Source organism: Microplitis mediator, chromosome 2 (assembly GCF_029852145.1).
Source record: "Microplitis mediator isolate UGA2020A chromosome 2, iyMicMedi2.1, whole genome shotgun sequence".
Classification (NCBI taxonomy): Eukaryota; Metazoa; Arthropoda; class Insecta; order Hymenoptera; family Braconidae; genus Microplitis; species Microplitis mediator.
The window spans coordinates 23,691,460-23,717,612 of NC_079970.1; the positions used below are offsets into that span (position 1 = coordinate 23,691,460).

A 26,153-nucleotide genomic window follows, 5' to 3' on the forward strand; every position below is an offset into this window, starting at 1 on the left:
ACCGTACCGTATAATTTATCTAATACATAGAGAAATACTAGCATACATCCAGAGTATGAACATATCCAGCGCATCGACACATCAGCTTCCACACAATCATAATCCGCAGAACGTACTTGCACATTACTCAATTAAATAAAATAACGAAGCTCTCTATCCAACAAACAGCAAACACTGAAAATAAACAGTAATTTTAGTATCCAATAATAAATGTCATCAATTTAAATAAATAAAATAAATAATATCGGTATAAACTTTAGTATATATTTATGAGTGAATTATAAATTCAAATTATCCAATCCAGGGATTAATAATTTTAAATTTATAATCGAGAAAATGAACGAATTGTGATAAAATAAAATGATGGTTTTATATAATTGATATTCATTTATTTAATTGATTTTATAATTGAGTGAATATATTTATAAAAATTTAATTTTCGGGTTTAATTTAAATATACATCAAAAGATTAAACATCTTTTGTCTCCCTTGGTAATTGGATTCTATGATTTTCAGTTCTCTTCACTCTATGAGTGCACTCGGTCCATAAAAGAATAGCAGGCGGGTGCTCTTGAGGTCTGCGATCAAAATAAAAATCTATAAAGTAGCACACGTCCATATGATATTCTCTCTTATGTCATATATCATATATTTCCATATACATACCATATATTATATATATATCTATGACATACACGTATGTGGATGTAGATGAATATGTATATATGTCAACATTTATATATATATATATATTCAATTTAAACTCCATTATTGAATATTCCCGCGATGGAAAAAAATTTACCGCCCAATCTATTGGCGAGTTTATAATTTCCCGCGCTTCCGATTGGCCGGCGCGCTCCGACCGGGGGAGGGTTAGTTTGAACTAGCAGCCAACTTCAGGTTTATAATTTTGTTATTTGTTATGAATTGTGTGCTGAAGAGCAAGTTGTTGGTCATATTTGTTATATATTTTCGAGTGATTGATTAATAATTTAAAAATAATAATAAGTTTGTTGTACCAAATATTAACTTTGGTAATTAGAAAAGTTGAGGTCGCTCCAGTATTATTGTGACACTTAATAATTAAAGTTTAACTTTGTTGGTTAATTAAAAGTAATAAACAAATAATCCGGATTTTACGAACTTTGGGGTGAAAAATATATCATTTTTTTAATTTAAATTTTTTTAATGCCGGGATTTATTGTAATTGGTGATAAATTATGAGCGATATTTGTCGGGGGTGTATGAAAACAGGTGGATTTTTGCTGTCAATGTTTGATGCTGATGTTAGTGATAAGAAATTACCAGATAAGCTGGCGGATATCGCTGACATTGACGTAAGTTTTTTTTTATTTAATTATTCAAAAAAGTTTTTATTTAAACTGTCAGGATAATGACACTAAAGTTAGCCGACGTCTAATAATTTTTGAATTTTTTTCAAAACAAATTACAAAATATAAATATTTTTTAAGAATTGCACTTGCAGTTTTTTAAGTTTTCTACATGTGGATATTTTTAGTTTTTTTAAAAATTAATCAGTTGAAAAAAAATTCAAAAATTGTCAATTGTCTGTTTACTTGAAGATCATGTCAGAATAAATTAAATTTTAAAGTTGGTGTCAAAAAATAAATATTGAGTTTTATTATTTTGTAGTTTATAAATTACTTTATTTTACAGATCAATAAAAATGATGGCATGCCAACAACATTATGTCCAAAATGCGCTTATCGTACGGTATCATTTTATGATTTTAAAATACAGGTACAAAAGTCCGATAAAATTTTCCGAGACATGTTAAAAAAATCAACTGATCCAACAGTAAGTCAAAAAAATTAAAAAAAAGTAATGACTTGATACATAATTTATTTAAAAAATTTAAATTACAGGATTCGGATAAAAAATTGACTGCGGAAGCAGCATCAATCGAGGCATCAAAAATTAAAACAAATAATAATGATGTGAATGTTAATTTGATGGATGGAAAGCACTCAGATCCGCTATTCGCAGAATACGATCCTGAGAATTTAACATTAGACATTAAAGATGAACCGATAACGGCGATCGATCCATCTCTGGACTACATGTTTCTGTCATACGTAAATTACGAAGAAATAGACGAGAGTTTGGAGCTTAACCCCATGGCGATGCCTAATGATTTATTAAAGCAGGACCAAGTGGAAGATAAAAATAATGATGAGGATAAAGAAGAAGCGGATGAGGATCCGGATATTAACGCTGGCGCTTACGCGGTTAGAGAAATCGATAACAAAAGTTATGACAACGCTTCGGACTCTGACGGCTACAACTGCGGTAACAATTTACTGGGCAGCATTAATGACACAGTTGTTAGAATAAGAGACATCAAATGTCAGGACGGCACGATGCAGTATCAGTGCACCCTGTGTATGCATAATTACACAGATCTGTCCGAGATATTGATTCATACTGTCGACAACCATGTGCCCAGCAACGGTCCATTTTTCTGCGTCGTCTGCGAGAAGGACTGCGACAGCAACCGCGAGCTCCGGTCCCACATTAAAGTCCACACCGGAGCGAGTCCGTACATTTGTTTCATTTGCAGAAAAGCCTACACGACTAAGAGATATTTGAAGCGACACATGATTTGTCACACTGATTTTCCCCGACACCGGTGCACTAGATGCGCAATGAGATTCAAAACCAAATGCGAATTAGAGGGTCATGTCAAAACTCACGGTAATAACACGAGTTACTCCTGCAGCCAGTGTACTAGAGTATTTAATCACAAAGCAAATTACAAACGTCATTTGATGACACATCTAGACCCACGTGGTTTATGTTTACCCAAGTACCCGTGTTACATATGCGGTAAACGTTTTCCCAACAACCGAACTGTCCAAACACACATGAGAGTTCACACGGGCGAGAAACCCTTCACTTGTGACGTTTGCAACAGATCATTTTCACAACAAGGTAATCTTGTTAATCACATAAAACTTCATTTGAATCCGCGAAATTACAGATGCGAAATTTGCGGTAAAAAATTTAATCAGAGGTCTACGTTGCGCGATCACGCGGTTCTGCACACGGGAGAGAAGCCTTATGTGTGCAATGTCTGCGGTGTCGCGTTCACATTCAGCGCGGCGTTGAGGAGACACATGTGGAGCCACGCTGATAACAAACCCTTTGGCTGTGATAAGTGCAACGCTAAATTCGTCGGGAGGTACGAGTTGAAGAGACACATGAAGAGTCACTGCGGCAAACCAAAGTACAAACGTAAGAAAAGTTATGATGATTTAATTGTTGATGTGAATATTAATAGTGCTGCTGATGATGCTGGTGGTGGTAGTGGGGGTGGTGTTATTAATGAGAATGATAATGACAGTGCGTGTGTTAAAAGTAATGATCAAATTATTATAATTAACTCGGATGATATATTAAATCACGTAACTGTGGGGGATGATATGTTCATTGAAGACGTTGATCTCGTTGGTCATGACAATCAAAATCAGATAAATCATGACTCGGAGAAGGAAAATGTAGACGCGTTTTTTGAACTGATACATTACACTTGATATTAATTGTTTTTTAATAGTTAGTTTTTTATTAATTATTGGAGTTCGAGTCGAGTAATTGTTGTAATTAATTAATTACGATGGCCAAATAATTATTGTTTAGTTTTCTTGAGAGCTTAGAAAATATATGACTGGTTTCTGATACTAAAAAATATAATAATTGGCGGGTTTATATTTGAAATTTTCAAATTGTTACAGATAAAAATTAATTTATTATTATTATTATTTAAGATATTTATATTTATATATATATTTTTCATAAATTAAAATTCACCAAAGAAAAAAACTAAAAATTAAAAAATCTGAGTTTAAAAATTTTTAACAAAAGTTAAAATTGCTGATAAAAAAAAATTAAATTTACTTCGAATAAGAATTTAACAAAAGAATAAATTATTCAAATTTTTCTTAGCGAATCGAAAAAATAAATTCAAGAATTTAACAGAATAAAGTGGACGGAAGTGAAAATTCTGGGCAAGTTTATAGTCCCGCACTTTTAAAAATATTAAATATATTTTTCATTGAGAAAATTATTATTATTTTTTTATTTTTTCACTTTACATAATAAAAAATAATAAATGATATCACTTAAAGAAGACAGGTCTTAAACCTAAAATAAGGGTAAATTTAAATAAGAGGCTGAAATAAAAATATATCAAAGAAATGTAAATACTAAGGAAATAACAGATAATATAAATTTAAATAAATAAAAATATTTAAATAATATTTCAACTTTATTTATTATCTTTTACAAACAATATTTTAAATAAAAAAATTCTCATTGCCGGTTTGTCGCGTTTTTAAATTCATCATCATCATCATCATCATTTATTTTTCTTTCCTTTAAATTAAATTTACTAACTAAGTATGCAATATTTAGGAATGTAATAATAATAACTATTGTTAGAATATTTTTTAGAATTACGTGGACGGCTTTAATTAGCAGTAATTGCATCCTATACATATACATATATATTCATATACATATATTTATATTAACTTGTATCATAAAGAAATAATTTTTTAAAAAACGCTGGAGACCGGCCCAGGTAATTGAGAATTTTTGAGTACTTACTAAACATTTTATTACTTAGGGGTGTCTGAGTCGTGTTTGGATCGAATAATTCGAATTTCGACTTTTCAAAAATTCGGATCAACTTTCACATATTGGATTTTTAACAATGAGTTTTTTTTAAAGTAACCAAAAGTAATTATCTCGTAAATTTGTGTCTGAGTTCTATTTTTTTCTGACAAAAATTTGATTTATGAGAAAAAATTTTACAATTTTAAATCGTTCAGGAGAAAATTTTCGAATATTTTTATAATTTATGAGTAATCAGAAAATTTTCTAATAATTAAAAAATTTATGAGTAATTAGAAAATTTTCGAATAATTCTAATACTCAAAAATAATTTTCCAGTTTAAATTATTCGCACACCCCTATTATTATTTAATTTAATTACTCTCTCCCTTGACAATTAAATTTTCTTAAAATTTTGCCTCTATTAAAAATACACATATATTTATATATATCGTACAATGGTCATCAACTTTAAAATTTAAATAAATCAATCAATCCTTCAAAATAAGTAAGATTCAATTAAAAAATCTATACACTTATATATATATAAATCTCATTACAATTATACAATATAAATTTCACATAAAATTTTCCATTGTCGGTCTTTTGTCTCGGACACAAAGGAGCTTATTAAATTTTCGTATATAAATATATTTTAAAATTTAAATGTATACATAGAAAAGTAGTTTGTAAAAAATGTTTTTATAAAAAGTTGGCCCCAGTGTACATTAATTACGGTAATTAATATCCATTAAAAGTTTAAAAATAATATTTAGCTACCTAAAATTGCATATAACGTAACAATTTATATAAATTCTCTACATTTTTATAATTATAATCATTAAATCTTAGATTTTTTGTTCTTCTTATCATTAAGTAAATCATTATCCACTAATTAAAATAGTTTTTTTTATCTATAGTACACACGAACCATGAAAAAAAATGTTAATACTTGATTATTGATTGAATATTTACAAATCTTACGTACAAATAACATCCAACAAATAATAAATGACACATTCATGACTTGTCTAATAAATCTCTTGATGTAAAAAAAAAACGTAATCATGATCGCAGTAATTAATAGTAATAGTATTTAAAATATTTAATTATAATAAATGTTGATGAAAAAATCACATAATTTTTCCTTACGGTAATTGGTTGTAAAAATACATTGAGATTTATAATTTACAATAGTCAATATAGTTATTAAAATATTCAACTCTGCATTGTACAGAAACAAAAACAATATTTATATCTATATATACTTATATATATAAATATATATATATTTATATTTGTATTTATAAAAAATATAATTGGAGATAAACAATTTAGCTTTCGGATTTATCCTCCTCGACTAATTGCTGAGTATCTTTGCCAGAATCTATTGTCGTGGGATCTAGCTCGCGTCTTTTATGATGCAGCTGCGGTAATTCTTTGTGCTGCATACTGGAGGGTTTCATTTCTGCAGGGACTTCGTATATAGAGCTCCCACTTGTGCCATTTGTTGTTTCTAAATTCACTGCGTCGTACATCGGGTTACTGAAGTCGCGGTTTTTATCCGTCACCTCCCCCAAACTGTATTCTACATCAAGCGGCTCCTAAATTACGGGTAAAAAAATATAAATAATTAAAACTGCCCAGCAATTTTAGTTAATTTGTATAATTGCAATTCTTTTTAATTTAAAAAATTCAAATATTAATTTAAAAAAAAAAAATTTATAATTACAAGTAAATATTTGATTAAAATTTTACAATTAAAATAGTAATTGCAGATTTCAATAATAATTAAAAAATGAACTGTAATTAATAATTAATTTATTTCACCAATAAATGAATTAATTAACACCGACAACAAATTTAAATTGTAATTATTTGATTGCGTTGTATTGACATACTTACAAAAAAGATAAATTAAAAAAGAATAAAAAAATTACCAAGTTAATGACCGCATTAAAAATGTCCCCATTTACTTCTTACTCATGAGAATAAATAAAATAATATTTATATATTTATATTTATTTATCTCTTAAGTTCATTATTCAAATCCACCCGTTTCGTAAACAAAAATAAAAAAAAAGTAATAAAGTGAGGATGGGAATACGTATTCCCAGCGGTCGTTAAAAAGTTAAACGTGTAGTCACTAACGGAAACTTATCTCTTAATTTATTAAAAAAAGTAAATAAAATTTTATTTTATTTAAATAAATAAAAAACTCACCATTCTTTCATGAGCTGGTGTACCGAATTCGACATTGCTGCCTTGTCTGAATGATACACTTTGAGCAGTGAGACTACCAAGACCACCGGGTTTCCCGCTAATAAAAAATTTCCACGTTAAAAATTATGATAATAAAAAAAAAAAAATAAACAAATAATAAAAACAAACAGAATCCTTACAATGGACGTTTTTTGACGACGAGAATAACAGCAGCCGCGACAAGGAGGACCAGCAAGCAGACAACAATAGGTACGACAATAGTCGTCGTGGAGTTTGACAGCCTCGAGGTGATAAGACTAATCTCGCAGTGCTCGCCGTGATAATTACTGGGACAAACGCACTCGAGTTTGTCATCCGTCTGTTGACACTGTCCCCCATGCTCGCAGGGACAAACCCAGGGCGAAGGTTTCGGACGTTCGATAGAGGCATCGCAGACTCTCTCGCTGGTCTGAGACAGTCTAGGACCGGTGCTGTCGGGACAGAGACACCGATACCCCGAAGGAACGCCCACACACAGATGGCTGCACCGCGCGCTGTTACAAGGATCCCGCGCGCTTGTGTTGTATTTCAAATGGTGATAAAGTTTAACACCTCCCGCAGTCTGGATTCCCTTGACAATTATTTCCGGGACCCCGCGTCCAAATTTGTCCTGCTTTATAATCTCGCCCGCATACTTTGACGCCCAGAACAAGTAGTGCTCGAAAACGTCCAGCGATGCCGGGTGTTTGAGCGCCTCCCCGCGGAGTATCACCTTGCGATTAGACCCGTCGAGTGATACCGACTCGATGGTGTTGAGTTTGCTGTCTGCCCAGTAAATAGTGTGATCCATTCCATAGTCAATAGCAATCGCCGTCGGCTTGCCCAGTTTATCTTCGACCAAAATACGTCTCTTGCTGCCGTCCATCCAAGCTGTTTCTATTTTAGGCTGATTACCAATATCCGACCACACAATACGCCCGTACTCGGGATCAAGTGCTATCGCGGATGGATTTTCAAGTCCAATTGTTATTAAACTCCTCCTATATCTGCCGTCATCTTTCGCTACGAGTATTCTACCGTACTGCTGGAGTCCAGTGCTATTGACTTCGCCCCAATAAAGATTATTTGATAGCCAATCGACAGCCAAACTCACCGGTTCAGTATCACTGCTTCTGATATTTAAATCCTGTGCGTACCCAATTTTAGCTCGTCCCTCTTTAGCGTCGACCATGTACGAGCGTTTTATTGTATTGTCATGGCTGTCTATCCAGTATACGAACTCCGATAGTGGGTCAAAATCAATAGTCTTGACGCGTTTCTCATCAACCACTACGTCTATTTCCTCCCGCTTGTGTATATTGTACCCGCGTATTTCCGGTCCATTTCCGAATAGCAATACAGCGTTTTCGTGCACCAACTGACAGACTCCACTTTGGTTGTCTATCAACCGGAAACCCTCACGGCAATCACACGAGTAACCGCCTTTGACGTTTATACATATTTGGGAGCAGTGATGGCTCGCAGTCGTGCATTCATTGACGTCTTCGCACAATTTATTATTTTCCCTGGACGCAATGTACCCGGTGTAGCAGGTACAGATATACCCGCCGTCAGTTACGTTGTGGCAGAGATGAGAGCACCCGCCTTTGGTCGAGGTGTCGCAGTGTTTGTATGGATGACAGCCCAATTCATCAGACTCGTCACCGCAGTCATCGGCAAAGTCGCATATCTTGCTGCGATCGATACAGTTTTTATTAGCGCACTGGAACTCGGTGGTCGGGTCACACGAACGTATTCTCTTGGCACACATTGTCAGATTATTTTCATCAGAGCCGTCACCGCAGTTGTCGATACCGTCGCACAATTGATATCTTGGTATACATTTGTGATTGTTGCATTGGAATCGACGCAATACATCGCAGGTAAAGTTTGCACAGAGAGTTGAGTCCTCGTCTGAGTTGTCACCACAGTCGTCGTTTCCGTCGCACCGGTCAAACAGCGAGACACATAAATTGTTTTTGCATTGGAATCGAGATTTCGGACAGTAACGTCCGTCAGGATATCGAGGCGGACAGCCAATCTCGTCACTGGCGTCACGGCAATCTCGTGTGCCGTCGCAGTGGAGAAATGAGGCTATACAATGACCGGAAGCGCATTTGAATGTATCATTTTTGCATGGGAATACTTGACAATCGACTTCGTCGCTGTTATCTCCGCAGTCGTCTTCGTTATCACACCGCCAGCGCGAAGCAATACATTTTCCGTTGCTGCAATGGAACTCGGACTCGGAGCACGATCGATACTTGCCCTTGCAGATGGCCTCTACTTCGTCGCTACCGTCGCCGCAGTCGTCGGCAAAGTCACACATCCATTGTTTAGGCACGCACCGGTTGTTTGAGCACTTGAATTCCGTTGACGGATCACAGACTGGACAACTATCGGGCAATTCGTCGGAGTTGTCGCGACAATCGTCTTTGCCGTCGCAGAACAGCCACTTGGGGATGCAGCGGTAGTTTGCGTGACCTGGACAACGCTGCCACCCGGTGGTACAGTTCTTTTGACGACACATGTAAGCCGGCTCGTCGCTGTCATCTCCGCAATCGTCATCAAAGTCGCACATCCACAACTTTGGAATGCATTTACCGTTTTTGCAGCTGAATTCAGTGCTAGGGTCGCACGTTCTATTGTGACAAATCGCTGGGTCTTCGTCACTGCCGTCTTTGCAGTCAGCGTCACCATCGCACTTCCACGATGCGTGAATACAGCGACCGTTTGATTTGCACTTGAATTCGAGCTCCGGACACTCGCCAGAGCAGTTTGATTCGTCGCTCTGATCACCGCAGTCGTCAGTGCCGTCACAAACGGTGACACTAGGTGTGCAGTTGCCGTTTTTGCACTGGAATTGACTAGGCTGGCACACGCGGTTCGGACACGAGCTCGGTTCGTCAGATCCGTCTTTGCAGTCTTTCTCGCCGTCGCACTTCCAGAACCACGGGACGCATTTTTCTTCCGGTGAACCGCAACGATGCTGGCCCGTCGTGCAGTTTGCAATACAAGTTTTTCCGTCATTGTCTAGATAGAATTGATTTGGACAGGCGCATTTGTATGACGTAATCCCGGGTTGCCCGTAGCCCTCGAGTAAATAAGAGCTTGCTGGTGGTGCGATCAAGCATAAATGTGAGCATCCGCCATTGTTTTCTTTGCAAGGATTAGCAAATGGCAATTGACGGAGCGGATGATATACGTGAATGTCATAAGGTCGATGTGTTGTGTTACGCAACACTTTGATATTTGCACCAGAGAATTTTTCCGCTTTCATAATAGCCTTTAAATTCCAATCCGTCCAGTAAATATGATCATCAAAGACCGTTATTGCAAACACGTGGGGTACTTTAACCCCAGACAATACAATCCGATGGTTATGACCTTCTAAATCCGCAAATGCGATGTAATCAAGATGAGCGTCCGCCCAAAATATACGATCCGTAAAGTAATCAATAGTCAAAGCATTGGGCCAAGCGATGTCATCTTCCCACGTTAATATTCTAGTGAAATTACTTCCATCCATACCCATTTTACCAATGTACGCTTGTAAATGCCACGAAGTAAAGTACAATGAACCAGTACCCGGGTGTACGACAATAGCACGTGGATCTGCGATGCTATTTAATAATGTTTTACGATTTGATCCGTCTAATTCAGCGACGTCCAAATGCTTTGCATGACGATCAAGCCAGTAGAGTTTACGTCCCACCCAATCTACGGCGATGCCTTCAAGCCCGAGACTGTCGTGTTTTATTATCGGTTCCTTGTCACCGCCTTTTAGAGACGCGCGGTAAATTGTTTTAGCCGTAACATCGCAGAAGTAGAGAGTTTCATTAGCATAATCCGCGTCAAGGGCCACGACATTTACCAAATCTTGATGCATGATACTGTAACGTGATGCGTCGGTTGACATGTTACGAACGTAATATTTATTTGTGAATATAATCCAGGGCTCAATATTATCTCGTCGCTTGCAAGTGTGCTCGTCAGCAGCCCGCTCGTACCAGTGCTCATTGCACTTGCAGTAGAAGCTACCAGGTGTATTTTCACACTGCTGACTACAAACCTGAGGTGATTCGATGCACTCGTCAATGTCTGCGCAGGCTTTGCCGTCGCTGAGTAATTTGTAACCGGGATTGCATTCGCAGTAATAGCTGGTCGGTGTATCAACGCATCTATGGCCGCACTGGTTCAATTCAACTCTTGCGCACTCGTCGACATTGCAGTGAGCCGGTTCGTCACTTTCATCTGCGCAATCTGGCTCCTTATTACACACTAATTGCTGATTAATGCAATTACCATTTGCACACTGGAAATCATTGGGATTCGCGCATGTGTTATTGCGGTTGTAGCCGATAATGGGACAGTCAACTTCATCAGAGTGATCGCCGCAGTCATCTTGCCCGTCGCATCTGAACTGTTTACGCAGACATCGGAAATTCTGACACGTAAATTCATTTACCGAACAAGGCTTGTATTGGCTGTTGCAAAACTTGGCCTCATCACTGCCATCACCGCAATCATTATCGTGATCGCACAGCCATTTACGATTGAGACATCTCCCATTATCGCAGGTAAATTGATTCTCAGCGCAGGGGACCGGAGGCGGGCAGTGATGCAACGTGACATTTTCATCCGCGCCGTCAACACAATCGGGATCACCATCACAGAGCCATTTCTTCGGTATACATTGAGCACGATTCCACATTTTATTGGCATCGCAAGTAAATTCCGTCTCTTCGTCGCACTTGCGGTCGTTGCACTGATGCCGCTCATCTTCGTCAGAATTATCCAAGCAGTCATTGTCCCCGTCACAAATATAAATTCTTGGGATACAGTTGCCGTTGTCGCAAGTGAATAAGTCACCGAAGCAGGTGCGTCCTTCAGACTGACAGTAGCCTGCAGGTTCATCGCTGCCGTCAAGACAGTCGTCGTCGCCGTCGCAATACCAGGTCGCGGGTATGCAGCGATGATTGGGACAGCGGAAGCTGTTTTGTGGACAGGTTCGCTGAGCGCAGTGCAGCGGATCCTCGTCGCTGTTGTCACCACAGTCGTTGTCTCCGTCGCACAGCCAGTAAGGCTCCACGCAGATGTTCGTTGTCTTGCACTGCAGGTGATTTGGATGGCAGGTATTATTTCTGGGACAGCGTTCGTGGGTCTCGTCGGAGGTGACATTGTCTTTGCAATCATTAACTCCATTACAGACTTGGGCCTGAGGTATACAGCGATAATTGGCACAAGTAAACTCTCCTGGGGCGCATGGTGGATACTTGCAGCCTTCCTCGTCACTACCATCCCGACAATCGTTCTCATGATCGCATTTCCATGATTTAAATATACAACGTCCATTGTTACACCGGAATTCATTGGGACTGCACGAATGATAAGAACAGTAATTTTTATCTTCATCAGTACCATCACCGCAATCATCATCACCATCACACGCCCATATACGCGATATACATCTTCCATTCTTGCATGAAAATTTACTGGCGTCACAGGTAACATTCTTCGACACGCACATTCTTCCTTCATTAACCAGTCTGCTGTTGTCATCGCACTTGCACTCGGGTTTTCCATTAGCACCCGGATGACAAGACTGATCACACCCACCGTTATTTATATTGCATGGGTTTACTTTGCATTGTTGTTTAGCTGGTGAATAGATATGGAGATCACGCGGCGAATCCTCTAAACGTTTAACCATTTCAACTTTATCAGCACCGGTATATTTTTCCGCTCGATAAACACCGCGTAGCTGTAAATCTGTCCAGTAAATGTGCTCACGGAATACCGTTATTGCAAATGGATATATTGTCGCGCTGATAAGAACTTCACGATTTTTACCATCCAAATCAGATCGTTCTATTTTTTCTCTAACTGCATCCGTCCAGTAGAGCATCCGGTCCTCGTAGTCGATTGCCAGACCACTTGGCTGTGATAAATCTTTGTCGATGATGGCTTTTTTCAGCGAACCGGCCATGGTAGTGCGGAATATTTTACCCGAAGTCCCGAAACGCCCCCAGTCGGTGAAGTATAGAGACCCGTTGCAAGGGTCCACGACAATTGCTCGTGGTCGGTCGACGCGGGCAATCATCACGAGAGACGTACCGTCTAAATTCATCGCGTAGATGCTGTTGTTTGATGAATCAGTCCAGTATATTTTCTTCTGAGTCCAGTCGTATGATATTCCCTCGGGATTTATTCCTTTGCCGATAATCGTGTGGATGTCAGTTGACAGCGGGTTGTCTGCAGACATCCAGGCTATTTTAGCCCAAGGTCTTATTTGAGTGAATAGAATTTTATTGTCTTGGTAATCAAAATCAATACCCACGACATTTGTCAAGTTTCCAACTGGCTTGAATGGTACACTTGTTGATTGCGGGTCAATATTTATGGCTCTTAACTCTGTTCGTGTTGCAAAAATCAGGTACTCGTCGACATTATCACATTTCCGTCGGTCGTTGGCTAATTTCCCAGTCACACAGTCACACTTGGGTTCATTGTCTGAAGGAAAAGCGAAGCAGAGTTGCTGGCAGCCACCGTTGTCACGCGAGCAAGGGTTTAAATCATCAGCCGGCTGGTTACTGGGGTCAAATATAACAATGTCTCGTAGTTTTGGCAAATTCGTACGCACCCGCGTTGGCAAAGTATTGTTGGGCAATTTACTTGCACTGAAAACAGTCTGGAGATTACGATCAACCCAGTAAACATTGGAGCCGTATATAGCGACACCCATGGGGTTGGGAAGGTTTCTGCGTATCACTTGTTGATTTCCGCCTGTCCAAGATACTTTTTGAATCATATCCAACTTGGAGTCAACCCAATACACGTCATGACTAATGGGATCTATTGTCAAATCTCTCGGGGTGCTTATTCCCGAGGTGACAATCGGCGTCCAGTCGCTACCGTCCAGCTTGGCCTTTCCTATCTTCGGGTACTGTCCGTTGTCGATCCAGTAGAGCACTCGCTTTATCGGATTGACCGCTAGCTCACGTGGCGCATCTGTGGTGGTTTTAATCAGGACCTTTCGATGATTACCGTCAAGCCGGCAGACCTCGATGTAATTGTCATGCGGGAAGACATTTGAGAAATATAAATTACCGGCGATCCAATCTATTGTCAGTCCGCGTATTCCATTAGACCCGATGCCATTTTTGATAATTGTCGTAAGTTCAGTGCCATTTGGACGTATGCGGAAGATACCGTTCCAAGTTCCCCGGTTGAATTCGACCCAGTAGATCCAGTTGTCTTTGTAATGCATGTCTACATGGAGAATATGATGTCCTGTGCCGGCAATCGGGATCATGGCTTCCTTGGTGTCACTCAGGCTGTACCCACGTACGACATCAAGTTGGGACACGATTGCAAAGGTCCTGTATGGCTCACATTTAGTGCCACCGACCTTTCTGTACTCCATACTGCATGCGCATATTCGTGTCCCACCGGTTGAAGGTAAGCACAGTTGCTCACAGTCTCCATTGTTCTTCTGACAAGGATGAGATCCCGCTGCCCGTTTCTTGTAAATAATAAGTGTCTTTAGTGTTGAGTCATTGTCGACAATTGTCACGGGACTTGGGTTGTCCTTAACCAAGTCAATGCGTTCTATTTTATCGTAAATTGGATCCAGATAATACAGCTTGTACTCATGAACAGCCAAAGCTTTTGGTAAATTAATGTTATTAGCTTCGGTCAATAGTGTGCGGACATTCTGACCGTCTGTTGTCATGGCTTTTATAAAAGTGGGGTACTGAGAGCTGAAGTAAATCATTTTGTTGGGTATGTCGATAGTCAGAGCCTCGAGATGCGCAACATTTTCAACGAGAACGATTGAATTTGTTCCGTCCATATTCACTCGACCTATTTTGTGCGGCACTCCAAAGTCTCCCTCGTCGATCCAGAAGATCTGGCCCTCGAGAGGATCAACGCACATGGCTTTTGGTTTTGCGACTGATGTTCTGTTTCCGTCGTTAGCCAGCACAACTGTACGGTACCGGGGCTCGCCGTCTGTTTTTATTGCTTCAATATTGGCGGCAAATTTATTTCCAATGAAGAGATTTCTTCCGAGCCAATCAAAGGCCAGTGTTGATGCTGATCCAACGATACCTGAGTCACCGCGTGGATTGGGAAACTCGGTCTTGTTTCCGCCTTTTATTGAAATAGTATAAATCGTTCCGTTCTCATTGTCGTCGTCTTTGCTCTGCAGCCAGTAGATCTTACGATCTCTTCTGTCATAATCAATTACTGTGCCGCCTTCAATGCCCACGACAGGTGTAATAAATCCACTTTTACTTTCTCCTGGTACCAGAGACATGTCAACGATCTGAGAGCCGCGCAGTACCATCAGGTACGGCATGTCGTCTTCAACACATGCGCCGGTTGATGATAATTTAAAGCCGCTGAGACACTTGCAGCTGTAGCCGCGAGGGTCACTGGCCGACAGGAGACAGAGATGATCACAGGATGCATTGACGCAGGGATTTGGTGTGATCGGTTGGAGAACAGGGTGATGAACGTGGATAGACAGCGGATGAGATATCAAATGTGAAACGACTGTCTGGTTGCCGCCGTAGAATTTGTGGGCAGATAGGACCCGATTTAGTTGACGATCTGTCCAGTACATCGTGTCCTCGAAGAGCGTGAGCGAGTGGGGGTGCAGCAAATAGTGAGAGCCAGCGAGAACTTGGATTCGTTCCGAGCCGTCGTACTTGCAGGTGTCAATAAAATCTAATTTACTGTCAGCGAAATAAATTCTTTTGTTGGCAATATCAAGTGCCAGACCATTAGGCCAGTATATTTTAGTGCTGATAATTGTCGAACGATCTTTTCCGTCCATGCCAACTCGTTCAATCCGCGGATTCTCACCCCAGTCGGTCCAGAATAAGTACCGAGCACCTGGACTTGGGTCCAAGCACATTCCACGTGGCTGAGTTATATTTTCTTTAACTAAAATCATACGATTTTCTCCAGTTTCTTTTACAACCTCGATTGTATTTAATTTAGAGTCCAACCAGTATAAATTTTTTCCAATCCAGTCGTAAGCAAGTCCCTCGACCAAGTCAAGACCAGTTGAGATAACATCTTGCGGATCTCCACCTCTCTCTAATCGTGAAATCTTCTTTAACTTCATGTCAGACCAGAATATCGTTCCCGTGTGCATATTACTAGCTGTCGCAACAACATTTTCAACGTTTATCGGTACCCTTTCTAACGCTTGATCCTGAAGATCGGCTACCAAGATCGTATGTCGGTTTGAGATAATTAAAAATGCCGCGCTGTGATTGAAGGCTTTGCATGTACGGTTGTCTAGTTCCAGCGTGTAACCATCGACGCAATTACAAACATAGCTGCCTTTGGTGTTGGTGCAGACTTGAGAACAACGACCCGGTGGGTCGCATTCGTTTACATCTTGACAAGTAAATCCGTCTTTCTGTAGTTCTTCTCCTGGCGGGCAGGTGCACTGAGCTCCCAGAGGCGTCTGGACACATCCGTTGCTGCAAAGTCCTCCTTGATGGTCGCACTCGGCCAGATCACAGCCGATTCCTTCATCAGCGCCATTAGGACAGTCTGGTTTTCCGTCACATACATTTGTCATGTTGACACATCTATTGGTGACATTCGGACACTTCCATTGACCAGACTCGCATTTAAACGGCGGTGGTCCGCAGGCGTGGATCAATGGGTCCTCATCTGAACCATCACCGCAGTCATCTTTGCCATCGCAAATGTACGTTTTGAATACACAGGTTTTATTAACTGGGTAGATACATTTGAAGAAGCCGTCGCCACACTTGTCAGGTGATGTGTACTGACTACATGACTCTGGCTCATCAGATTTATCACTACAGTCTGGTGTACTGTCACAGTACCAACTCTTGGGTATACAATTACCTGTACTGACACACTGGAATTGTTTTTCAGGATTACATTGATCAGGTCCCAGCGAAGGACATCCGACTTCGTCACTCCCGTCATTACAATCTGGGAGTCCGTCGCACTTGTAGGATTCTAAGACACAAGTCTTGCGATCAGCGCATCTGAATTGGCTGCTGAGACAAGTGACAGGTGGACAGTCATGCTCATCTGCGTGATCAAAGCAATCGTTATCTCCATCGCAGACCCAGGACTGAGGAATACAGTGTCCGGATCTGGGACAAGTAAACTGAAAGTATGAACAAGTTTTAGCTGCGCAAAATTGTCCCTCGTCAGAGCTATCACCGCAATCGTTTTCAGAGTCGCATTTCCAGGAGGCCGGAATGCAGCGATTGTTGTCGCAGGTGAATTGACTCGCGCTGCAAGTGACATTCGGACATCCCATCTCGTCGCTGTAGTCACCGCAGTCGTTCTCGGCGTCGCATCTGAAGGTGTTGCGAATACATTTCCCGGATTTGCATTGGAATTCATTGGGACTGCAGGTGGGCTTCGTGCAATTTTGCATCTCGTCGCTGTTATCAAGACAGTCGTCATCGCCGTCGCAGACCCAGGACTGGGGCACGCAGCGTTGGTTCGCGCAAGTAAAGTCCCAGGGGTTTTGACAGGCTTGCACCGGTGGTTCTGATTCAGGATCCAAAGTACACGATAGTCCATTCGCCGCCAAACGTTCGCCGTAAGGACAGCCGCAGACTCGCATCAGTTTGTTCTTTTCGTATTCTTCTTCCTCTTCGTTGAGTATCGCGAGGGCCGTCGAGTTCTTCGGAATGCCGAAGCATAACTTTTCACATCCTCCATTATTAATTGAACACGGATGATCTAATAATTGTTGTATCGCGCGGCTAAATACTTTAACGCCATAGAGACGATTGGTCGACGGCTCGCGGACTAAAATATTCTCTTGTTCTCCAGTTTCTTTGTCGAGTCTTATTATAGCATCTAGACGCCAGTCGGTGATGTACATCCACTGCTCATGAATGGCAATTGAGAATGGATGACGAATTAATCTCGGACTGAGACTCTTGACATCACCACCATCAAGATTCGAGTGTTGTACGTGATCTAACAATGCGTCACACCAATACAAACGGTCTTTCTCGAAATCAATAGCCAGACCATTTGGCCAACCAAGCGTGAGGTTTTTAAATATAACTAAATTAGATCCGTCTGCGTGAGCACGACTGATGTTTGCCGGGCGGTCCCACTCGGAGAAAAATATGTAACCATGATTAGGATGTATGACAATGGCTCTTGGTCGTTTTAAATTCTTCAAAAGCGTTCGCCGGTATGTGAAATTCCTCGTGCTCAGTACATTTAGCGTTCCTTTACGCGAGTCTATGTAATAGAGATTTTTAGCTGCCCAATCAACGGCAAGACCCTCGACGCCTTCATTCTGACTAGCTAAGACAATTTCTCTTCCCGTCCCATTTTGATGCACACGATAAATTACATCCTGCAGTACATCACTGTAGTAAATGTATTTATCATGAGCGTCGTAGTCCAGTCCAACGAATCTCGCTCGCCGTGAAACAACTGGAAGTATCGCGTCGCTGAAGCTGTCCATCACGGGATCCAGGATTCGTCCTTTGATGAACCTCTGCTGGGAGTACATTAAAAACTCCTGGACCAAAATACAATTACGCAAGTCCGTTGACAATCTCCACCCGATATTACAAGCGCAGCGGTAACCTAGTCCACTTTCACGTCCACCCGCCGCGGTGACGATGCACATGTGCTGACAGCCCCCGTTGTTATTTCCACAAGGGTTCTTAATATTCTTGGCGCCTATTTGAGCCATCGGGTGCAGCACTTTGACAGCTTTTGCGTCTCGTACTTTAAATAAAGTCTGTATTGAATATTCTCCGTCGTTCTTATCGACACTCATCAGCGCCTGCTTGGTGCTGTCAGTCCAGTAAACACGATTCTCAAAAACAGCAAGACGTATTGGCGCTGGGACGTGCAGTCCGCGTAAAATAATAACCCTTTTGTCCCCTTTGTAGTCAGCGGTCTCAATATAATCCAGCAGGTAATCGCACCAGTAGATTCTTTTGGCAATCAAGTCGACAGCAACACCAGAGACTTTGTAAGCCGCTTCCGAAATAATAGAAGTAACTGACGTACCGTCCATGTTAGCTCTTACAACTTGTTTGCTGTCAGCGATGAACATCAATCCCACCGTGGGATCCAGCGCAATGTCCACTGGACTAGTGAGATTCGTGCTCAAAACAATACCGTGGAAACGTCCGTCCAACTCGAACACGTCAATCTTCTGAACCATCGAATCCACGACGTACAATTTTCTTCCAATAAAATCAATGGCAATCGCCACCGGGGCCCAGGAACCCGACAGCGAAATGTCTATCTGCTGATCGCTGTCCGTCTGTGTCAATGATTGCGAATATATTTTACGTGTCTTCAAGTCACTCCAAAATATTAAATTATCAGTGTACAAGTAATCGATACCACTAGCACCGGTGGTATTGACAATCAATCTTCGTTTTTCACCCGTGGCTTCCATTCGCCACAGAGCACGATCTTGGGCTAACAGTAACTGTACAGGTCTTTGATTGTCTTGGACTCGACACTTGTGACGACCAACGAGATTGTAACCTGGTGCACAACGACAAATATAAGATCCATTGGTATTTACACAAAGCTGTTCACAAAATCCCCATTCACTGCACTCATCTCTGTCCACACAAATTCCTGTATTATTCATGAGAACTCTACCCTCCGGACACGAACAAATACCGCCGGTTGGTGATGCTTGACATTTGTGCTGGCAATTTAAACTCGGGCAGTTACTCATTGCTATAAGAAATAAAAGTGACATTTAATTAATTATCTTTAATTTTTTAGAATGAAATAAAAATACTTACAGCAGGCAGCTCCCTCGTCAGCTCCATCAAGGCAATCTTGCTTACCGTCGCAGACTTGGGCCCGCTCAATACAAGACGGCTTTCCCTCGGTGCCCTTAGGACACATGAATTTATTTCCCGGGCAGACGGTGAGCTTGCACTGCTTGTCATTTGAATTGTCATGACAATTAATGTACTCCTCGCAGGGGTACCCCTTGGGCACACAGAGGGAATTTGCGCACCTAATTTGGTCGCTCGAGCACGGGGGAAAATTGCAGCCTTCTTCATCACTATTATCTCCGCAGTCGTCTTTGTAATTACACCGAGCGCTTTCTTCGATGCATTGTTGGGTTGAATTACATCTAAATTGGTCTAATGTACACGGTTGCTTCATCAGCAGAGGACAATTCTCCTCGTCTTTGCCGTTCCTGCAGTCCAAATACCCGTCACACTTCTTCTCCTTTCTTATGCAGTGCTCGGGCACCGTCCCGCCGCATTTGAAATCGTCGGACTGACATTTTATTTCCGCTGAAATTTTTTAAATCCGTATGTTTATTTTTTTTGTCATCCGACAAAAGAATAGTCAATAATTAGTTATTGTGATTTAATTACTCACGACAATTAGCCTCGTCCGAGCCGTCTATGCAGTCGACAGTCATATCACACTTTTGATATTTTGGTATGCAATATGTTTTGTTGAAAATATATTGTGTACATGAAAACTGATTTGCATCACATTCGGGAGGCGCTAAAATGTTTATATTTATTTTTTATTAGTTTATTGCTTTTTTTAATTTTTATTTAATATTTAATTCAATAACCACTTTTTTGGTGACTGAATTTTTTTTCGAATAATTAATTTTTTTTTATATTTACGCTTATTATTATGAAACATCCTTGGATTTTTTTTTTTATATAAAATTAAATCGATTAAAGACAACAGGTTTAACAAGAAATTCATTTATTAAAAAAAAAACTGAATAATTGTCGGGATTAAAATAAATTTTTTAGTAAAATCTATAGAAGCTGGCAATCGGGCGCACTGATAGTAAATAATATTTTTTATTGATTGAGTTTTATAATTAATTCGATAAAAGCCTCAATTATTGACGGTACGAAAATTGGATTAATAATTGACGAGTTTTTTGGTATTTTCTTTTTTTAGCTTCCGCTAATTTGATCAATCGTTTTTTCTAGATAAAAAAAAATTTTTAAATAAAAAATATGTCATATGACGTGCAGGTGTACCAGTTATTGAAATTTCATAGAATTTATCTGGGATTCCCAATTTTTTAGATGGAAAACTAAAAGTCTACTTTCTAGGATTCAAATTTTTTGAAAATTTTTAAAGTTTCGTAAATAATAAAATAAAATATAGTATCGATAGTTGGTACTCTGTCAATATTTGAGTTTTTTATTTTGTGTATTTTGAGCAAAAAAAATTGATATTTTTATGACGAATAGATCAATAAATAATTTAACTCGAGGTAAAAAAAAGTTTTCGTCATTAAATTCTTGAAAAAAGTAAATATATATTTTTATTTTATAATTTTAAAGAAATATTTCGTAGTAAAAGTATTGTTTTCTCTCAGTGTACATTGTCCTCATTTCAAAAATAAAAAATTACTACTAAAGTCTAAATAAAAATGACATCAATAATACAATAAAATTAACTGATTTTTTAAAAAATTTCTAAAAAAATCAGCGGATTGGACAGTTTGTATTCTGCTTAGCCAACACCCGCAACATTTATTTCCACCTCCCAAAATATACTCGTTTTAAAAATTACAATTCTTAACCAGCAACAAGTTATTAAACATAAACGATAGCCAGCAATTCTTTAAAAATTCGCTGCGTCATTAAATTCGCTGATAGGCGATATAAATAAATATAAATAAATGCATGAATATAAATTAGCAAAAACCCAAGAACAAAAAATATAATAAAAAAAAACTACTTACGACACGATTGCATTTCATCCTCGCCATTTTCGCAATCCTTCTGATAATTGCAGACCCACGACGGAGGAATACACTTTCCTTCAGGGCACCTGAATGACAGTCCATGGCATGTGACTTTTGAGGTATCTATAATTTCTATAAAACCATTAGAGGTAAATAAATAATCTTAAGTTTAATAAAAAAAATTTTAATTTAGAAATTTCATCGCTGGTACTAATACTTTTACTCGGAATTTGTTGAAAATGAAATTAACTTTTCAAATAAATATGGTGTTTATACAAAACAATAAAGTAAAAAAAATACATACATATATACGTTTTCTTTTTCTATGCTTTTTTTTTACTTTACAGATTGTGCGTAAATGAATTATGCTGTAGTACAGACATTTACATACATACATGTCTATATATATATATGTATATCTATGAGTAGTAGTGTAGTTATATATTTATATTATGTACAAATATGCATTATTGTATTATAGTAGTAGTATATAATAGTAGGCAAATGGTAAATGTGATGAATAAGTCGGTGGTGAGAGCAAGTGGGATAGAAAATACGGATGTTCCGTCTTCTAAAGTGCAGCGATCGTGCCAGGCCGTGCAGCCGTGTGGCCTGGTACCGCGGGAACATTCGCCGATGGCTATACATACAGATATTACCTACATCGTGCATGCCTCTATAGTACTATACACTATATTCACTGTACACTATACATTACACTTGCCATAGTTTAACGAGCTTGATTTATCAATGTATAAAGGTCATATACAGCTTTAAATTGCGCTAAAAATTACTCTCAAATTATATATGTGTCATCTCAATATTATATTTCTCCGCCGTCATTCAATCCGAGTACTCATTTTCCTATGACTGGTCGCATCATTGGTTACCTAATTTCGCTCATCGGCTGGCATACGGTCTCAATACTGATTTAAAGTTTAAATTTAATTTAAAAATATGTAGGCTGGTATTTAAATAAATATTTTTATTTGAATAAAGAAAAGTGAGGCATACAAATGGCTACTGTACTGTCTGTCTATGACTTACTAGAGCATTGATGTGCAATTCACGATGACTGGATTCTCATCAGCTAAATTGTGTGAAAGGTTTTACACTTTCACCGATATATCGTTTATGTCCTATATAATATTTTATATTTAACATTTAAATTTAGTCGTTAATAATTTTTTTTGTAAAGAAAATAACGTTGGGAATAATTAAAAGTTTAATCAACTTGTCAGAAATTATTAATTGAAATAATAATAATAATAATTAGCTTGAGATAAGTTCATTATCACGTGTCGGGTGTTTCACGTGTTACGTGTGAGGTTAAATTTATTGGAGTAAAGTGTTAAATGTGAAATAAATATGCGGCTAAAGTTTAAATAACGTAATCGAGACACTTGTTGCGTAGGTCAAGGTTGAAGTATCTTAAAAGTTGATAACATTTAAGTATATACATATACAGATATAAATATATATTGAGTTAAGCTAATTCCAGAACATCAACAGGTGGGACGTTGTTGTCCGAGTTGTCACACTGCTGCAGATGCCATCATTGCAAATGTAAGTCAAGTACGCGTAGGACTTTCAAACACAAGTAGCATAGACATAGATACAAATATAAATGTACGCTTGCTCGCCGAGGTAAATTAATCATATTATAAATTATAGCCGATAAATAAGTGATAATTACAAAGCAGAGGGAATTGGGTCACGAAAAAAAGTTGTTAGTTTGATGGAAGAGCTGCCGTTGGATCAGTGGACAGCAGGAAATTATCCGGGCTCGCCGGTAGTACAGTAAATAGGTCAGAGGAAAATAAAGAGCTAGGGCTTTGTGGGTGTCATGTGTGTTGAAGAAAGCCACTCGGAATATTGATATACGTTGAGTCTGAGCTCAAGACCGGAGCAAAGCGTAATCGGACGGGACCATTGCGGGAAGCCATCAGGGTTCCGCTATTCGTTCGCGGCCGCTAGTGTATATACGAGGTCAATGAACTAAACTTGGTCCGCCTACCTTCCCAACTACTACGTGGTACCCCCGAGCCTACGTTTATATATATATATATATATATGCTTACCTGTATATATATGTATATATTTATTCCTCTTTATAATACTTAACTTGCATTGCCGGTAGTACGGGTGCCAGCAATCCAACAACTTGTGTCTTTTATAAACCCGACTCGCTTTTGCCCTTCTCTTTCGATTAACTACTTTACTCAATGTCCTATATCATCAATACACATCCACATTATCCATAAGTAATTAAATTTTTTCATTTTTAAATACAATTATTATATATAATCACAGCAATAACGATAATTAATAAAAAATTACTCCCATTCATAATTGTATTATTTTTCATGACATTGGCTATTGTCAATAGATCTATTGTATTGACGTTACGTCATCTTTTATTATTTTTCAGCTGATAAAAAATCTTAGATACGGAAAAATTTTAAATGTAAATTATCCAGATAAATAAATAATGTAGTTTTTTTACTTTAGTTTCATGGGAAAGTTAAGATAGTGCACGTAAATTTATAAAAATTATTAATTAAAGTTAAATAATAAACCCGATAGTAAGACGATCGCGAAATTATGCTAATGATTAGCAGTAAAATAAAGTTCCGGCGCGATTGGCCGCCAAGTCGGGTCATTGCTTTACACTCGGGTGTGTCACGGTCACTTTATGAACATGTACACTAGTCTAGATAATATTAAACGTCACCATGTGTTATTCTGTTAATTTACTAATATATTAAATCTTTTTACCACCAGTATTTGCTCTAAAAATTTAAAAATATTTACATTACGTGTGGAACAGATTATTTTATAAATTTATAATTCGATAGCTGATAAGCTAAAATTCTGGGTTATATATTGCGATTAATTTTTTTTGGAGCTTTTAAATATAATATTCACTTGATATGAACACGCTATCAATAATAATGACCATAATAATTAACTCGTTTTAAATAAATCGATAATTTAAAAAAAAAATTACAAATACTGCTGAGAAAATTAGAAAATGATTAGGAAGTCGTACCGATTTTCGATATTATTTTTGCATCATTGTCTCAGTACATGTCTAGTGTACACATGGAGTTCAAACAATAATAATAATCATAATTATTGTTATTATTATCAAGTAATTATGTATAGATACCCATTAATTTAAAAAAACGTAATAATAGTCGAACGATTAATCTACTTTGTCATAGTTTTAATCCACGGGATTTAATTTAAAAGATAATAGAATTTTTTGTCGGCTTTCCAGAACTATATTTAAGCTTTTTTTTCCCTTCGATAAAATATACCGTTACTATTACAAAACGAATAAAGAAAAAATATAAAAGAAAGAAAGAAAAACGACAAAGCCTTTCATCCTCTACTCGACAGAAAATATATTTTCGGTAACAAAAACACGATAACTGAATTGTTTTCCGGTTTGAATTATCGTTGTTTTTTTAAAATCTTGATTTACCTCCTTTTTAATTGTCATTTATAATAATAATAACAATAAATCAAATAAATAAATAACGTCTGATTAAGTTTATTTAAGTGTCTGTTAAATATTGTTGTGATTATGATTAATAAAATGGTTAATATATATAGATATATGAGCAGGTAATAAATAAATATGTACAATACAATAATAGCTAAATTTAAAATGAGATAATTTAATGTTCATTAATCATTTAAGTAAGTAAACCTCGATCCTTATTGTTGAGTTAAGTATTTAAGTGTTTTCTTTTTTCGTTTTAACCAAGTTACCGTGTAGTGAAGAGTTAAAACAAATTTGAATATTTAAAAATGCATACCAGAGCCGTTAGCCGCATCAGCGAGACGGACCTGCGTAAAAGTTGTGAGAATAACAGTAAATATAAACACTTTATTGATAGTCGTCGTCGAAAGTCTACGACGAAATCGTGCACCTCTGCTCCGAAAATTAAGAAGACCGGAAGTGATAACCGGCAGCATTTCGGCCACCGGCATCGTGTAGTCAGTCAACATACACTTTTAAACCCACGTATTGTGTCAGTTTTATTATTTTATTTCACCTAAACAGACAATAAATATTATTTCCTCGGGCTTAATAAATTTGATCCTGCTCCAATAATTTTTAAAAATATATCTCTAGCAATTAGCTCAAAACTAGATCACCTCTTCTCTTTCATTCACTTTTTAAATTGCTACCGCCAAGCATGTAGTTCACTGGCAATTTATTTATTTATTTATTGTGGTAGCACACATATATTTATATTTATATTTAGATAAATTTATTGATAAAGATTAAAATTTTTCGGGTAAAAAACAAAAAGTTTATGAATAATTATAATAAATAAACAAATCCATGGTCTCTGTACACAAACACGAACGATATAAATCCGATCGCGGTCACTGGGCGACTGGCAACCAACATATACTGGTCTGGTTATACTGGCGCAGCAAATAAGAGAGACCCAGTGTGATGGTAATCGTCTCTTTCTGTTCTGGTACACACAGGATTCATCGC

The 26,153-nt window shown here is 38.2% G+C and overlaps 2 protein-coding genes across 2 annotated transcripts; one reads left to right on the forward strand and one right to left on the reverse strand.

Moving 5' to 3' along the window:
• The first annotated feature begins 939 nt into the window (after window positions 1-939).
• LOC130663377 (zinc finger protein 260-like) lies at window positions 940-4,114 on the forward strand. The gene is made up of 3 exons (XM_057462558.1): window positions 940-1,337; window positions 1,678-1,818; window positions 1,887-4,114. Exons 1-3 carry the CDS (start codon window positions 1,221-1,223, stop codon window positions 3,552-3,554), a joined length of 1,926 nt encoding a protein of 641 aa, XP_057318541.1. The 5' UTR covers window positions 940-1,220; the 3' UTR covers window positions 3,555-4,114.
• Window positions 4,115-4,305: 191 nt separating this feature from the next.
• Window positions 4,306-26,153, reverse strand: LOC130663376 (low-density lipoprotein receptor-related protein 2). The gene is made up of 7 exons (XM_057462557.1): window positions 25,459-26,153; window positions 21,629-21,763; window positions 20,284-20,415; window positions 19,689-20,195; window positions 7,035-19,620; window positions 6,856-6,952; window positions 4,306-6,236 (listed from the first exon to the last, which is right to left on the reverse strand). The coding sequence occupies exons 1-7, from the start codon at window positions 25,649-25,651 to the stop codon at window positions 5,967-5,969; spliced, it is 13,920 nt and encodes a 4,639-aa protein (XP_057318540.1). The 5' UTR covers window positions 25,652-26,153; the 3' UTR covers window positions 4,306-5,966.